General features: G+C 33.8%; 2 protein-coding genes across 5 annotated transcripts; both read right to left on the bottom strand.

Moving 5' to 3' along the window:
- Window positions 1-594: 594 nt before the first annotated feature.
- On the bottom strand, window positions 595-8,791 carry LOC107943420 (phospho-N-acetylmuramoyl-pentapeptide-transferase homolog). Of its 4 annotated transcripts, XM_041113551.1 has the most exons (9): window positions 8,566-8,790; window positions 4,412-4,538; window positions 4,062-4,248; window positions 3,759-3,982; window positions 3,199-3,649; window positions 3,020-3,084; window positions 2,257-2,450; window positions 1,647-1,873; window positions 595-1,283 (listed from the first exon to the last, which is right to left on the bottom strand). In XM_041113551.1, exons 4-9 carry the CDS (start codon window positions 3,974-3,976, stop codon window positions 1,101-1,103), a joined length of 1,338 nt encoding a protein of 445 aa, XP_040969485.1. In that variant the 5' UTR covers window positions 3,977-3,982; window positions 4,062-4,248; window positions 4,412-4,538; window positions 8,566-8,790; the 3' UTR covers window positions 595-1,100. The 4 variants fall into 4 exon arrangements, 3 of the variants coding, with proteins under 3 accessions (XP_040969485.1, XP_040969484.1, XP_016732664.2); XM_041113550.1 differs by having other exon boundaries at window positions 4,062-4,538; window positions 8,566-8,791; XM_016877175.2 differs by having other exon boundaries at window positions 1,665-1,873; window positions 4,062-4,538; window positions 8,566-8,787.
- Window positions 8,792-9,351: 560 nt separating this feature from the next.
- Window positions 9,352-14,149, bottom strand: LOC107943419 (uncharacterized). The gene is made up of 3 exons (XM_016877174.2): window positions 13,790-14,149; window positions 10,950-11,450; window positions 9,352-10,080 (listed from the first exon to the last, which is right to left on the bottom strand). Exons 1-3 carry the CDS (start codon window positions 13,875-13,877, stop codon window positions 9,488-9,490), a joined length of 1,182 nt encoding a protein of 393 aa, XP_016732663.1. The 5' UTR covers window positions 13,878-14,149; the 3' UTR covers window positions 9,352-9,487.
- Window positions 14,150-16,783: the final 2,634 nt, after the last annotated feature.

Below are 16,783 nucleotides of genomic sequence, written 5' to 3'. Positions count from 1 at the left end.
TGCACTAAAATAGGTTATTTAAAATTTTAAATCCAACAAAAAAACCCTTATCCATAAGATAAGTCCATTGTTAAAATCGTTAACCGTTCAATGAGACACTAAAACTTATATAATATAATTTAAAAAATAAATATATATTTTTTTATTTTTAAGTTTTTAAAGATTTTATAAAAAAAATATCATTCACATTTAATAGTTTCAATAGTAAAAGGACATGATATATATAACATTAATAATTCAAAGATGCTTTGAAGTACAATTTGGAAAAAGAAATTGTTTAACTCATTTCCCTTACCTTTTTTTTTACTTCTCACCTACAAAAAAAAAAAAAGAAAAGAAAAAGAGGGAAATCCCTTACCTACCAAACACTGCAAAAAATATCACTAAAACTAGAATTTTTATTTTATTTTAATCATACCTAACATGAATCATATAAAGTTATAAAACACCAGAGTCTAAATTGAAAATAAATGTTTTTAATTTTGAATATTGAGGTCCCGTAACACATTACATGGTGGTTGCGTGCGGTGCAGTTCCAAGTTGAGTATGAAAAAACGAATAAATGGAGAAAGAACGAACAAAAGCAAAAGGGGAAATGCCAAGTTGTCATAGATTTATAATAAAAAAAAAGAAGACAAATGGCTTCAATTACATGAACCCAAAAAACTTATAGAACTGTAAACTCTGATTCATCCTAGGTTAAGGATCACAGTCTAAGGCTCATGTTACAATCAGCTTCACAGGGTTGAACTTCAACTTGAACTTGCATGCATCAATTCCTACCTTTTCCATGTCTTGTCTTCTAAACCACTATGGCTACGTTGCTCTAACTCTTTATTGTTCTGACATACGTGCCTGACAATTGTGTCCAACACGTACTTGAACATGTAGATGGAAATATGACTTTCCAAATACATGAAGAAATCTTAAAAAAAAAAAATGAACATACCGTCATCCATATCCGGCACTAATACCTAGGTCCAAGTAACACCATAAAACGGGACCAAATGTAAGTTCTAGAAATATTCGGGAAATGAGAACACCTTTTATGACTCTAACTAAGGGAACAAAATCGAGATGAATGAAAATGATGACAGATATTATGCCGATATAAGGCCCACATAACCAGCAAATAAAGCCAACACACAGGATACAACATATGCACCAGCAACAATCACTGGTTCTTTGACCCCGCCTAATTCCAGATGATGATGGAAAGGTGCCATTCTAAACAAGCGGCGCCCAGTTCCATGCAAGCGCTTTGTTGTTCGAAAGTATACCACCTAATAAATACGCAAAGTCAGATATGTTAGAGAGAATGGATGCAGTCGAAAGAAAACTTTTATCAACATTCATCCCTTGTTGCAGCAATGATGTATCATATAGAAACCAGGAAAGATGACCCAAAAATACATCAATGACCATGCACTTTAAGTTAATGACTTGGAATTCAAAAGAAATTAAAAATACGAGCAACCAGTAGGTAAGTGTTGGAAGGTAACTGAGGGAATATTAGAATACATGGTTGGAATAAATACTGATTCATGAATCAATTATTAGAACCCACTGAAACGAACATATCTTGATGCAAATTATGTACATTTGTATTTGTAAGATTTTCAACGAAATTGGACAAAGAATCAGACCTTTAACTGACAGCGTACCTGTAGAATAACAGATGATGCTTCGATAACAAATATACCAGATGAAAGGAATAAGGGAAAGAACATTCCAGTACAAGCAGCCATTGCAGCTAATGCGCCACCGAGGGCCAAGGATCCAGTATCACCCATAAACACAGATGCTTTGTATCGGTTGTGCAAAAGAAAACCAACACAGGCCCCAGCCATTGATGCTCCAAATATAGCAAGCTCTGATTGGGATTCAAAATAACATTCAGTGTTGAAAGAGGATAAGGTAATACTAACAAAACAATAAATGAAGATTAGAATTCAAAACCAAATTTTAGTGTTTCACTAAGATGAAATAACTGATCATTGCAACAATATCATTTTAAAATTATGATAAGATGGAAGATAATAGAAGCCAAAAACCTTTCAACAAAATTCCGGTATGTCATCCAGACGAAGCAACTTGAAAGTGCAATCATGTGACTTAGAAAAAGTTATTGTTGCAATGACCAAGAGATGAACTTTATTTGGGACCTTAAAAAAACTATGCAGCTCTTTTCCGAAAACAGAGAAAATTCCCCTCCCAACTAATTATATTGCTTGTTCAAACCAAATCCATACTAACCAGGGCATACTGGAAGCACTGCAATTGACATTCCAATAAAGGCTAATGCAGCAGTCCCTCCAGCCAGACCATCAAGACCATCTGTTAAGTTAACCCCATTCCCCATGGAAACAAAAGAAAATGAAGTCAACAATAGGTAAACTTTTCCAAAGCACACAAGGCCCAGTGGAGCAGGTAGAGGAACCAGCATTTTCCTGCATTAAAAGGTAATAAAATGGTTTGACGAATGCCAAATATACACTTGAGCAAAAATAACAAGAAGTAGTTAAAGGATAATCTAAACCAGGTGGAATTAAAGCAATGGGAGGAGAAATGAGAAAGACCAAATGCTAGTTTAGAAAACAAGGAATCATTCATAAAGGCCACTTGATGGACAAGAAAAAGGGTAGTCTATAACTTTCAAAATTCTGTTCCAGAGAGAACACGAAATCAATTTAAAAAAGAAAAAAGGCCTGACACACATTGAGATTCATTACCTAAGTGCTAAAATTCTGCAAAACAGTTCTTAAAAGGATCTGTGTTTTTAAAATTTTTTCCTTGTGTACCTTAGGAAAGAAAAAAAGGTTCCATTACTTTATATAAAGAACAAAGGAATGTAAAACATGGTTTTCTATCAAAGAACTTAATAAATTCAGTAGAGGCTAAACCTTTTTCAAGTAGCAAGTTAACAAAACTAGGTTTTTTTTCATATTTCCCGACACAATAATAGGTATGCAGGTTACAATAAGATACACGTAATAAGATAAGTTACAAGAAGATATACATGCCATAGGGCGATGACAAATTTGTAGCATTCAACCAAAACGAAAACCAAATCCCAACAGAAACCTGCAATGATAGACGGGTAGAAATTAGTGGACAACTGGGGTAAAAATGAACTTATGTGGCAACAAGGATGAACCATAAATGATGAAAGAAAGAGGCAAGCAAAAACATAGGTACCTCCAAAAATAGCCTCAACCATGGAGATAAGCCATTGCTGTGTTGCTTAATGACGCACAAGGCATCATCAAGTAGTCCAATTGTAGCAAATGCTAAGGTTGCTGCTCCAGCTGCGGCAACTTCAACAGAAGAAAAACCAGTCGCAAAATTCGAAACAAATAGACCAACTGGTAGAAAGAAAAGTCCGCCCATAGTTGGGGTCCTCTGCTTTTTCGAATGTCTAGAAGGACCTTCTTTCCTAATTATTTGATGGAACTCAAGAGTCTTAAGATAAGGTACACAAATGTAACCTGCACATGCTGCTAAGACCAAAGATATGAAAAATGGAGAGGTCAAGTAGAATTGTGACAAGGGTAGCCTCACAATTTTCCAGCCACACCAATCAACAAGTAAAAGAACGGATGTCAGGAAGATTATGAGAACCAAGTTGTTCAATAGCCCAACGTTTATCCTGAAATCGATTAATGCAAACCATCAACAAAAGCCTCCCACAAAACAATTAGCGATTCGTTTACCCAAAAACAAAATAATTGAAGCTCAATGAGTGGGTCAGAGCTTGCCTGTGTTTCTTCTGGGCTCTTCCAAGCGAAGAAAAGCGACGGGAAGTCAAGGACCGCATGGATACAGAATCATCAGCTGAGACAGGAGGCAAATCCACCTCGGCCAAAGGGTTTAGCACGATTTCTCCATCGCTATATTCCCCATCACTGGATGAAGAAAACATATAGGCTGCCACCGAATCGTCAACAATCCAGTCATCAAAAGAAGAAATTCCCATCGAGTCCTGGAAAACATGACAAAAACTCTCCAATTACGAGACCCAGTTCAGAAACCATATTGATTAGCGAAATGTCATTACTTACATCATCATTGGTGGCGCTACACTTATCGTGGTGCCGGAATCGTCGACGTCGCTTTTGTGCATTTTGGGATCGTTTTAACTGTAGCTTGAGAGGAGAGTAGAAATTGGAAGCGACGCCGCGAAACTGAGATGATGAAAGGAAGGCGAGGCGAGACGATACGAGGACAGAGGTGTGTCGTTTCGGGGATCTAGACAGTCCCGAACAGGAGAAATATTGTAAATTCAAAGAAAAGGAATAAGATCTCATGACTATTTTAGAACCAAATCACACACACTTGCTGCAAGAACAATAAAATAATTCATTCCAAGCCATTCCACAACAACAACTACCAAATTTTTGTTGTCAAATACCGGAGAGGCTGCCAGTAAGGGTTCGGATGGGACGCGCCCTTTGAGAACGTGAAGGGAACATTCAAATATTTGGAGATGTTTCAACTTGCATGGGCTGGACTGGATTAAATGCCCCTTACTTTTGGACCTGCCCCAATTATTTAAATTACAAACACTCATCAATCACCTTTCTTCATGCCCAAATATTTAGTATCCTTAACTATTTACATTAAAATATTTACATAAATTAAAAAAAAAACTTTATTCTAAGAAAAACGTTTTAAAAAAACTAGGAGTGCTGAGATTATAAAAATAAAGATATCAAATAAAAAGTTATACTTTCTTTTAGTAATCACTGTAAATAATAATAAACAATTTAAATAATGATCAGAAAACTACCTCATAATTGAATATGAGTGTATTTGTTATATAATTACACAACAATAACATATTTAAATAATCATTATAATTAATAGGCCCGCTAAATTAGATATATTTGGAACACCTTACTTTCCAATTCTTAAGAGGGTAAAAGCTAAAATAATTATATAAGTAATTACATTTAATTTCAATTTTTTAAAAATATTTTTTATACAAATTTAAGTTATAATTTTTTATAATATAAGTATAAACATGTATGAGTGTTTGAAATGATTATGGTAAAAAATTTATTTTATTATAAATCCTAAAAAGAATGTTAAAAAACAATTAGTGTATTTTATAAAATTATGACAATAAATATATTATTTAAACATATGATTAAAAAATTACTAGAAGCATAGACATTTCTTATTTATGTTTTTACGCTATATATTATAAAAATAATATGTTTATTTGTAAAAAAAATGTTAATATTTTTTAAAAGTTATTTGTTAATTTTTTTAAAGTTATAATTTATATTATATATTATAATTTTATATTATTTTTTACTTGATTTACATATTACTAAAGAGTTTTTTACAATCCTAAAAGGATTGTAAAAGCTAGTCATACAAATACAAAATTATTTTACACCATATCGGAGAGTATAATACCAATTGAGAGAAGAGACATTAGATACGACTGACGGACCTTTTGATTTGAGACATTCAAAAGTTCGACATTTGGCTAAGAGGATATTTATTGCTCTAATAAAAAATCATATATAAACAATTTAACTTTAATATAGCATAAAAATAATAATATTGGATCATATTAACATGGTACATACTTCATAACTTCATTTATAAGTGAACCTAAAATTATTCAAACTTCAAAGAATACATAAAAGAAGATCTTGATAATTTTTATGATACTATTCAAATTTAGATGATGATAAACTTGACTAATGACAAACATTTGATGAAAATGAATTTAAGTTCAATATTAAAGAGGAAATAACCCAACAAATATAAGACACTAAAACAATTACATATGACATTAAATTTTCTTATTATTTTTATTAGTAATCATATTGTCAACCATTTTTTTTTGGCTAACATAATGCGTATAATCATTTAATTTAAAATTTTATTACTTGTTTAGAATACTAATAATTTTTTATAGTAATTAAAATTATTTATACTACAAAAATGACATAAGAAATTACAATATAATTAGCACTTTTTATCATCTAAACATGTCTAAAAAATTACAATTCTTTATAATTACAAGAGAGTACAATTACTACATGAATAATTACACTTTCATATTCAATTACTTTGCACTATTCAAACAATCCGAAAAAATTCAAATTGCAAATCTAGCCCTGAATTTATTGATTAACTATAAGAATTTGCAAAGAAAACTAATTTGATTGGTTGGGACTATAAGTCACATGATGGGAAGAGCCTATATAATAATTAGACTCCTTCCATTTACAAGTTTACGAAATTATTATCTCATTTGATGACAACTTAAATTTTTTCTATGAAATCGTTGTGTCATTCCAAGAAAGCAGTGTGTATACAACTACCATACGACAACAAATAGGGATTTAGCTCTCATTGTGAATTGATCAATGTCTGTACAACATAAATGAAACCAAGACCACTAAACAGATTCAGTTTACTAGGCAGTTTAATTGCAGTTAATTTGGTTTCAAAAGATAAACAATAAAAAGAAATAGAAAATACATGAGATCATCCCGCAGCAATATATTCAAGTTCTTGCGGTACACTCCTATTGACTGGTTTATTTAACATAAAATCTAAAATTGTTAACCACCTTTGTCTCCGTGAGTAAATATTTCACATACATGGAAGCAGATTTTGTTTTATCGAGTCACCGGTTTTAGTTCTCAAGCTATGGCAATAAGTTACCGAGTTCTTTTACATAATAATCGTAATCAACAGAGCAAATCAAGAGAAAAGAAATTAAAGGGAAATGATTTTAAATCATATAAATATATTCAGACGACAATAAACTATAGCTACAAGTTTCAGAAATTCGAATATCAAGGCAGATGCTTTATTGACAGCCAAAAACAGCACCGCCAGCAGCTTTCAAGTATTCAAAGAACTAAATATCAAACATTATAAGCTATGATGAATGTCATGCTCAACTGTACAAGCTATGCCGTTCTAATTCACCAAGAAAGAAAAGGAGAACGTTTCTTTCAATACTATTGATTATAGAAAGGTAAGTTCTAACTAAAGAAGTTTTGACATAGGTGCTTATAATCTCCATTCGAAAGAAAGCCACACTATGCTGGTGCTAGGGACATGGATTTCCTGTCCCTTGATAACATTGGGAAAGAGAACAAAAGACAAAGTATAAGCACAAAATACTAAGTCTGGTTGATGAAATTTTCGACAATCATTTGTTGATGTTAGGTTGGAGTTATAATAATAGAGAATGAATCAGAAAGTAGTAGATTGCCTATTCATTCAGTCAAACAACTCCTCAGATGTTCGGCACATCACAAATTGGGTGCACCAAGAAAACATCAAGGCTGAGACCGGTCATAAGTACCTGCTGTACTTCATCACCTTCATCTCTATTCAAGATAATCTCTCTTTATCCATTGCTTACCAAAAAAAAGAAAGTTTCAGATAGGATCTTCTCTGTTTTAAAAAAAAAGGCATAAATAAACTTCCTGTACAGTTTAGCCTTTAATTTTAGATTAATAAATAAATTTATTCAAAGACAAAAAGAGCAGAGGTTGCAAGCTTAAAAACTTTACAGCTTTTTGATAAAAAGACAAAACAATATCGACAATCCCTTCTGCATGTGTCGCAGAATAAGGAAAACGTTCCATAGGTGAATGCTTGAGATAGATTTGAAGTTACAATCTAACTAATTTACTGGTTGGCTCGCATGAAATACCATCCTCATCAGTTCTACTTTCTTCAATGGAAATTTCAAATGTTCTGATATAATATTGAAAATGAGAGAAAACTACAAGGCACGGTGAAGACACTGCCCCTTTCTACGTTTTCCCTTTTTAACAAACAAATACTGTCAAGGTAAATGAAACAAACAGAAATTTGGACACAGTAAGTTAACAAGCTCTTACCATGTCGCTTCTCACTTGTACAAGAATTTTATGATAAACTGCCCTTTCACTGCAAGCTACAAAATTCACAGATTCGACGACATACCTATGTGCAGTTGTTAATTCCTCAAATAGATCAGCTAAAACTTATTTTTATACTATCTGTCTTCATCCATAAGTTACTTAAAAACCAAATCCAAGCCCAGTTTCTTGCTTCTATCAGTGAAGTTAAAAATTGCGACCCATGTGAGATATCATTATCAACTTTAACCCTTTTTATGGTATTAGCATAATAGTTCCATCTTCTTGGTGATTGGAGAGGTCAGTAATCATTTCCACGCAGCAAAACCAATCAAGGCTACAAGCCTATAGGCGTTAGAGGATGGTATAAGCACGGTTACATTCTTAATGCTGACAAATAAATAAACAAAAGAAAACCTCAAATCAAGCGAGAACTGTGATTACTTACCCTAAAACCTTTTTTTGTTCTTCTTAATCGGACACGTGATATACTTACGCACGTTTTCATCGCTACAATAATATTCCAGCTCCAAGAACATGAACATAAAAATAAAGAATTAAAGATTAAAAAAAGCTCATCTAAAAGAACATAAAAACAATGAAAAAAAAACAAAATAGGCAGAAAGCAGCAATCTAGGGTTTAGATTTCAAAGCAAGAGAGAAAAACTTGTGCTCTTACCTGTTTGATGAACTGGTTTTTAAGATCGTCAGTTAGCGGAACAATCGCCTACGAAGTCTCCTTATTCTGACTCTGACCCTGCTCATGGTCGTGCCTCCTCTTCGGACGGCGGTGATGGAATCTCCTCTTTTCCTTTACTTCTCTCCTGCTCTCTTGTTTCTTCCGCTCGGTGGAAACCCTTTAAAATGAAGCGGTAACTTTAAGATTGAGCCAACTCAAGGGTGCTTGGTGAAAGGAAAATTTTAACCCTGGGCCTGGCCTTTTATTGGGCAGGATGATGAATTACTAAACTCTGGACCTATTTGTTAAAAACGACTTATACTGGATATAAATAACCCATTTGTGCTTGTAAGGTTTTGGGGTTTAATTTTAAAGAAAAGGAATTCCATTACTTCATTGTTGAATTGGAATATCTTAATTTTAATTATTCAAGTGCTTCATCGGGTTTAATTAATGTGAAAAAAATTATATTAAACTTTTAATATAAAATATTTCTACTTTGATTCATGGTTGTGTTTTAAAAATAAAACTTGATCATTGCTCAATTTGAACTTTGAATTCGAGTCAACTTTAAATTTTTTTGTAATTTAAACTTGACTCAATTACACCTATAAATTAATGAAACACTTTTGCTTAAATTAATTAAGAATTTTGCTTAATAATAAATAAGAAAACTTAATTGATTCTTTTTTACAGTAATTAAGGGACCCTTCAGCCCCTTCAGCCCCTTCTAAAAATTATTTGGCTTAATTATCTTTGCTTTAATATAAAAAAGACATCAGCAAATGCAACTAAACTCATTTTCATTTCTCAAACGAAAACGTGGAAAGATGACATTACAAGCAACTTGGGATATTTTAGCCTTAAAACCGTACATAACTAAAGCAAGTATTAATCTACCCTTCACTTAAGGCACCCAACTCTAAACCAAAACCAAAAGGTAAGCCCAAAAAGAAAGTCCAAGCCCTAACAATACTTGGACCTCATTTCTACTTGCCCATGAATACCACACCCGAACATCGTCCACCACCGGACCACATAGTGAGCTCATGTCATCGGTTCTTGTATTGTAATACACACTGTAGAACGCGATACGTGTCCTCTCCGCCTTGGCTGTGAAGTTCACACTAGCAACTTGGAAGGTGGAGTTAGAGTCAGGCGTGTAGTGAAAATTTTGTGCCTGGTCCCCTGCAAACGCCATTACAGCCAGTGGTTCCTTGCATTTGTCCCCAGCGTGCCCCAAAAAGAAGGTCAAGCTATATAGCTTGTCTGGTCTGGTTTCCACCATTTGAGAAATGATGCCTTCCTTGCCGGAAACCAACTCCACGGCACGTTTGCCTTCTGGGACAGCATAATGGTTGGAATCAATGTATCGAACCGCCCTGGTTGATTCGACCATCCATCCTGGTAATGGGGATGTCTCTTCGTCGAGGTTGGTCGGGAGCAAGACACCAAGAGATACATTTTGGAACATCCAAGGGCCAAATTCAAAGCCACTGTTAACTACTGCATTGTCTGAAGAAAACATAAAACAAGGTGAAATTCAATCAACAACGTGGTGAGAAAAACATTTCAAAATATTCATTCCGGTTCCTCGAGATGTAGAAAATACAAAGTAAATGTTTCCCGGATATATCACAATTGTCAGAAACAAAAAATTTAACAATTATTTTACTCATGGCGAGAAAAAAAAAAGGTTAAGATATGCGTGTTAAACATGGTGAGCAGTGACCACAGTTGATTCGACGGTTCAGAGTATGAGAAACATATACGTAATTTATAACAACCACCACGTAACATAGATTTGTAAAGTTGGTGGCTTGACTGGGGTTTTCGTATTAATGATCCTACCTTATTTTTTTTTCCAAAGCTGCTTTCTCTTAGGGCAAAGTTACTACGCTGCTATTGTAATTGTAAATAAGGATATTAAATCTAGACCTAACATTTTCCACATTTTGCTACATTCAAAAAAGAAAAGAAAAAGCAGTCCCTTGGCTCATCTTTTACCTAAGAAAACCAGTACGTAATTTGTTTAACTTTTTGTTTCTCCATTGAAGTCCAACTTTACTAGCAATAAAATTGTTACCTCTACTCTAGGGTAAGATCCAGCAATTTAGGGGATAGGGGTCCATGAATGGAAATAAGTCTACCGGTTAGTACCTCCTTGGGACAATGATCTTCGAATTTTCTCGGTACCTTATCTTGAAAAATAGTACCTAATCCCAAGACACAATTTTGAGACTACACAACTCTCACTATTACAACAAGCTTCACACGTTTAATGTGACCCATAATGTCCCATACCAAAAAAGTGAACGCAATAACTATAAAAAAAAAAGAAGGAAAAAAGGAAAAAGAGAGAGAAATTGTATAGTGTTGTTTACCTTTGGGCTGATTAGGGGTAACAAGTTTTTTAATGGCAATATCATCAATGATGGGCCCACATTCCGGGTCATCTTCCATGCCGGTGTTCCGGAAAACCAACGGCACTATATCCTCCTCTGCCTCGAATGAAATCGAGTAAGGGTCCCACCCTTGCACGTTGTACAATGTTTGGAGGTCTACCGACTGTGAAGCAGGTGGCACGGACACATTCAATGACTCAAGTTGCGCGCACGTGCGGGCCGCACTGAAGGTAACTGCGTACGTGGACCCTTTCTCCACCGTTACTTCTTGGCTGATCTCTGCGTCATTCCCCAATCTAACGGCTTTCGAGCCTCCGGGCACGATGAGGAGCATCCCTCCGCTCACTTTTTCCCCAGAAGACACCAGCTCCACTCTGCCTTTTGTTCTCCAGCTCGGGATCTCCGTCGGCCCATCCGCTATTGCCTCGCTTGGGAAGCCGTTCGAGGGTCGTGCCTCGAAATCACCATTTGCCACCAATCCTTCACAACAAAAGACAACGAATTTATAACCAACTTAGGAGCATTTTTTTGGTACCATAAGAGTAAAGTTTGATAGACCAGAATCTTAGGTAAATTTTAACATATATTATAAGCCTTGATTACAGCTCCAATAGAATCAAATCTTAGGCTTATTTACACAAATTACAACATGGGGCTGAATTTACACATTTATGCATCAATATATTGCATGGGTATTAACAACCAAAAGCTAGTAGGTATACTATAGGAAGAAAATAAATCTTTGGATAATCTATCTTGGTTACTAGCTTCAAAGTGGAGGCCAGCTCATGCTCATGCCCTAATAAGAAAACGAAACTTTGTCACAGAAAAATAAATGAAAAGTACCCAGACTCGCATAAAATAAGCTGCAAACAAAAACGAAACTTTAATTATAAAAATAAATATAATAATGACCAACGTATTTATCAATCAGTATTCGACATTTATTCTCCAAGTCTGTAAATTATCATACAAGTTGGGGGAAGGGGGAAATGAAAATGTCGATGGTGGCCGCATAAAGGCCGTGACTAGTACCATCCAGCTTGAAACATGAGCCAGTGATCACCGTGTGGGGCCTACCCACCGTTTCAGCCATTATTTTCTACGCTAGTCTCCTCTACTTTGACTCCACAATAGAAATTCAAAAAAAGAAAAAAAACCTGGTAGAAATGCGTTCTAATTTTTTATATATTTTTTATATTGGCCAAGTAGAAATGCAGGCTTACGACAGTGAATGCGAATCTTTTACGGAACGGAACTAAGCTGGAAATTTGGACGATGCACTAAAAGGACAAGGATTGTTTGCAGAAACAACCCTTGTCTTTTGTTAAACTAAGATTAAAAAAGAAGAAGATGTAATTGGCATGAATATATGTTCCTCTTTGGTCATTTCACTCACCTTAGAACAAGGCGAAAAGGGAACATGAAGGACTCATTCGTCAAAATCCTTAACTCACTTCTATTCTATTCTATTCTATTCTATACCAACACTCACCTTTCCCACCTTTTACTTTTTGACATAGCCACATTTATTTTTTTCTCAATTTTCTTCTATTGTTTTACTATCGTTTCTTACTTGAAAGAATAGACCTTTGAAGTTCAACATTTGCCATTAAAAAAGCTACCAACTACCGAGTCATCCAGCTTGGCCATAAAGTTTGCTACTATTAACTATGACTTTGGTATCTAAATATAGGTTGATGCTATAGCTTTCGGCCAATCGATCACTCATGGCTTGTGCAAAATGCTTTTAACCCCACTAGACTGAGTGATAATGTAGTTGACAACCGACAATGACTGCCAAACAAATTCACGTAATACGTTTAATTATTGTGGTGCAGTTAAACCCTTTAAAGCTTCCTCACTACTCACTAGTAAAGAAATAATAAGTATTTAGAGGAATAACAGGCTTGCATACTTAAAGTGAGAAAGGATCTCCAAGAAACACTCAATTATGGTGGGACAGATAATGATACAGTGGAGTGCTACATTTAAAGTTTGTTTCAAAGTATTAACAGTCAGTAACTGCATGCATGATTAGACTCTTTTGAATTTAGAAAAAGAAAAGAATAAAAAGAACCAAAAGATCTTAAACATTTAATGGCCCACGTTTAGACTTTTCTAAAAATAAATAAAAATCAAATCAGCTTAAGTTGTAGTATAGAGTTATTCAGGTTAGTGCTGGCTGTGTTGGAGCATAAGTAAAGCTCACTCTTTAGTCTTTACTGAAAACGGCGTCGATCTAATGGCTTTATCGAAGGAAAAGAGTAAAAGATATTATGGAGTTTAATTGGAAAGAGGAGAATCTTTGCAGGAAATGAGGGAATTCATGTGGGCATTTGCAGGAGAAAATGGATAGAGGATTTGTCACTGAAATATATGGGCATTTTAATTGCAGTCCGCTGGTGTGAAAAACCTAAGTCTATTCATTGTTGTTTGAATGTACCAAAAAAAAAATTGTTCTTTGAAGGGATCAATGAATGACAAGGAATGGAAGAACTAAACCTCTTTAAGCAAATCAACTGAAATCCAAATCACATGGTAATTTTGTAATAATAATCAAAATCACTAAAGCTTATAGACAACCAAATCCCCAACATAAGATAACTCCCTTCCCCCCGAAAAAAAAAGACTGTAGCTAGCTAATGCAATTAACACTTTTAACAGATCTCCTGCATAACAAAAGCCCCGGGAAGCATAATCCAAAAAGAACCAATGCAAGAAGTCGAAAAGATGTTCTCAAAAAAAAGGCAAAAAGGGAAATGAGGGTAGTACGTATGCAGATGGAGAATGATGGAAGAAAGGAGATGAGTACTTACCATCTTCAGTTAGAGCTAGAGTAGAGAAATGAGGGAAGATAAGCATAAAAAGGAAGAGGCATCTCTTTATTGCGGAGCTCTTGGCCATCGTCTTCTTTGCCAAACTCTCCTTCGCACTTCTCTGGTAAAAGGGCTTGAGTCTCTGTTGTGATGAGGGATTTGAGACAGAGCAGGCAGGGTCTTTTTATCCACGGATTCCAGTACTATATCGTCTTTTTCTTCTTAACTAGTTAGTACCATATCGTCTTTTACACTTTAGCTTTTCCAGTTAAAGCAGTTACCGTATATATAATTTTTATTTGATCGCTGTAACTTCGTTACTTTGGCCATCATATTTTCCTTTTCCTTTATTATTTGTCTGAGGTTTTAGGTGTCCTGCAATTATATTTAGTTGTCGATTAAATTTGAATCACTTTTTACGATGATCAGCCAATGAGACATTTGTTCTTGTCGGCGGTAATAAGAGTTTGAGTTTTTGAAGTGTTATAATTTGAAATTTAGCTTTTTAAACTTTTGTTAATTTGGTGATTTTAGTTAAATTTAATTCTTAATATTTTAAAAAGAGTTATATGAAATTTTTTTTAAAAGTTGAAATAATGTTTTTTAATAAGAATATTAAGAGTTTATATACAATCCATGTGTACTTTAATTTATTTATTTATTTTAAATTTGTATCAATTTGAGTTTAGATACAATTTATGTGTACTCTAGTTTTTTTTTTTTTTAAATTTGTATGAATTTTTTTACATATTTTTAATTTTTAAATTATTTGTTGACATGATATAAAAAAACAAATGATTTTAAGTTAGCATGATGTGGACATAGACTGTAATGTGAACTGCCACGTCAACAATGATAAAATTAATGCTTTAATCACTATTTTCGTTCAAAACGATTTGACTCTTTTTAAAAAGTTAAGGATCAAATTTAGCTAATAATAATGTTTAAATTGATAGAATATGTAAACATTGAGAGTCAAACTTATCATTATGCATTTTGGAATTTGAGCCTTTAAATTCAAATATACATAGATATTTTTATATTAATTATGAATTTAAGTTTCGCTATATATATATCATGTTAAGATGTATTTTAATTTTTAATTTTGTTATGTTTTTTATTAGTTGTTTCTAATTATAATTACTCAAATATGCATTATTTATGATTGTAATTTCACTGTACTTGTAAAGTACCTTAAAAACCCCTTTTGAGCATTATCAATTCAACAATGTAAACCAACAAGGTATTGATTAAAATGGCAAGGTTTGAAGCCTTGAAAATTTTAATGTCCTAGGTTTTACTTCCATCATGAGTAAATACTATGTTTTGATTCTCTCTATATATTATAGCCATAAGTTTAACCATATGTAAGTCTTGTCCAAATTTATTTCAGACTTAGATTTAAGAGAAATTATTATATAAACCCTTCCCACCACATAAGACATGAATTTAACCAATAAAATTATAACATGTCAATATTTATTTCCACATCAGCTACCAATATCAACTACATCTCTTTCCTACTCCTTCAATACTGCACTAGTCTTTTATGGACCAAAACACTTTCCCAAACAATGAAGAAGGAAAAGCTTGCTCAAATTTACTGTTTTGATAAATAGAAAATGAAAACCATTGACACTAAAGTTGTTGAGAAGATTTCATGAGTTTAGCTGTATGTTAGATAAGTCCTGAAGAATATGAAAACCTTAAGTTTTGACAAGAAACTGATGTATCCGAGATCCTTTAGAACTTTAATGACTAATTCTTCTGATCCTTTCATAACTCCTATGCAAAGCAAAGGGCGGAATAGTTCACAGTCGTCGAGGGTTTTGACGGCACAGATACTAGTTGACTAGAAGTACTTTCTCTAGAATCAATGAGACAACTAACACACACGCCTTAGAAAAAAAGATGGATCAACTAACACAGAATCATGAGACAACTCCACTTCCTGGGTCGTCAAAGCATTAAAATGCCAACAGATCAATTGGTTCCTTGGACTGATTTACAGTAGTTTCAATTGAAAATATTTTCGTCGATTTACCCTTCAATTGCCATGTTCAAGACAGAAACTTCATTGAATCTTTTTGCGAATGCTATATACATAATTAACTGTCCAGGTTCGGGTAATTCAAGCGTTGTCCTTATTTGGACTTCTCAGTATGATGCTTTGTTAATTTTGTTCACTCTATTGTTTCCATTTTTTTAAAATTTTATGTAAAAGTTAGTGTTTTTTTTTATGGAAAAAGCTATTAGATTTGTCGTAATGGTTTATATTTTCTTTAATTTTGTTTCAATGAACATCACCTTCATATATGATGTGTGTATTTTATAAGCAACAGTAAAAGAGGGGAAACCTGATCATGATTTCAGAGTGACACAGGGCACAATGGTGAATTTTTTTATTACATTAGCGTAAGAAGTTATTGTTGCAAATATGGTGCAGTGGAGTCAGAGGATTAGGGAAGAGATGCAGTTGATATTTGTAGCTGACATGGAAAAATAATCCAGACATGAAAAAAATTAATGATCTGTTATGATTTTATTGGTCCAATTGTACTTTATATTGTTTATAATTATAATTATTCATGTATCATTATTTATTAAAAAATATAAATATTATATTAATTGTTGACCTAAAAAGATTTTTATTGATTGCTCAGTTAAAGACTTCGTTTTTTCTTCTCTCTTGACTTAACCTAAAGATTTTATCAATGAAAGTCCCTCATTCCTCAGCTCTTTCCTTTTCTTCCAACCTTACCTCTTTTATCTTTTCTTTCCTCCCTTTTATCCACTCTTTCACCATTTTCCAAGCTTCAAAATCGGATAGGTGGTTGAACTGGTTAGGCCATTAGTTCAGTCTAGAGGTGTGCATGGGCCGGGCTACCCGGCCTGGCCCGGCCTGAAGGCCCGCCCGAAATGTGAGAGGGTTTGGGCAAAAATATAGGCTCAAAAAATGGGCTTGGAAAAAAAATAAGGCCCGTTTAAAAAATG

This window comes from Gossypium hirsutum, chromosome A05 (genome assembly GCF_007990345.1).
Source record: "Gossypium hirsutum isolate 1008001.06 chromosome A05, Gossypium_hirsutum_v2.1, whole genome shotgun sequence".
NCBI lineage: Eukaryota > Viridiplantae > Streptophyta > Magnoliopsida > Malvales > Malvaceae > Gossypium > Gossypium hirsutum.
Note: the sequence above shows the minus strand (reverse complement) of the source record. Positions and strands in the feature narration are given on the sequence as shown.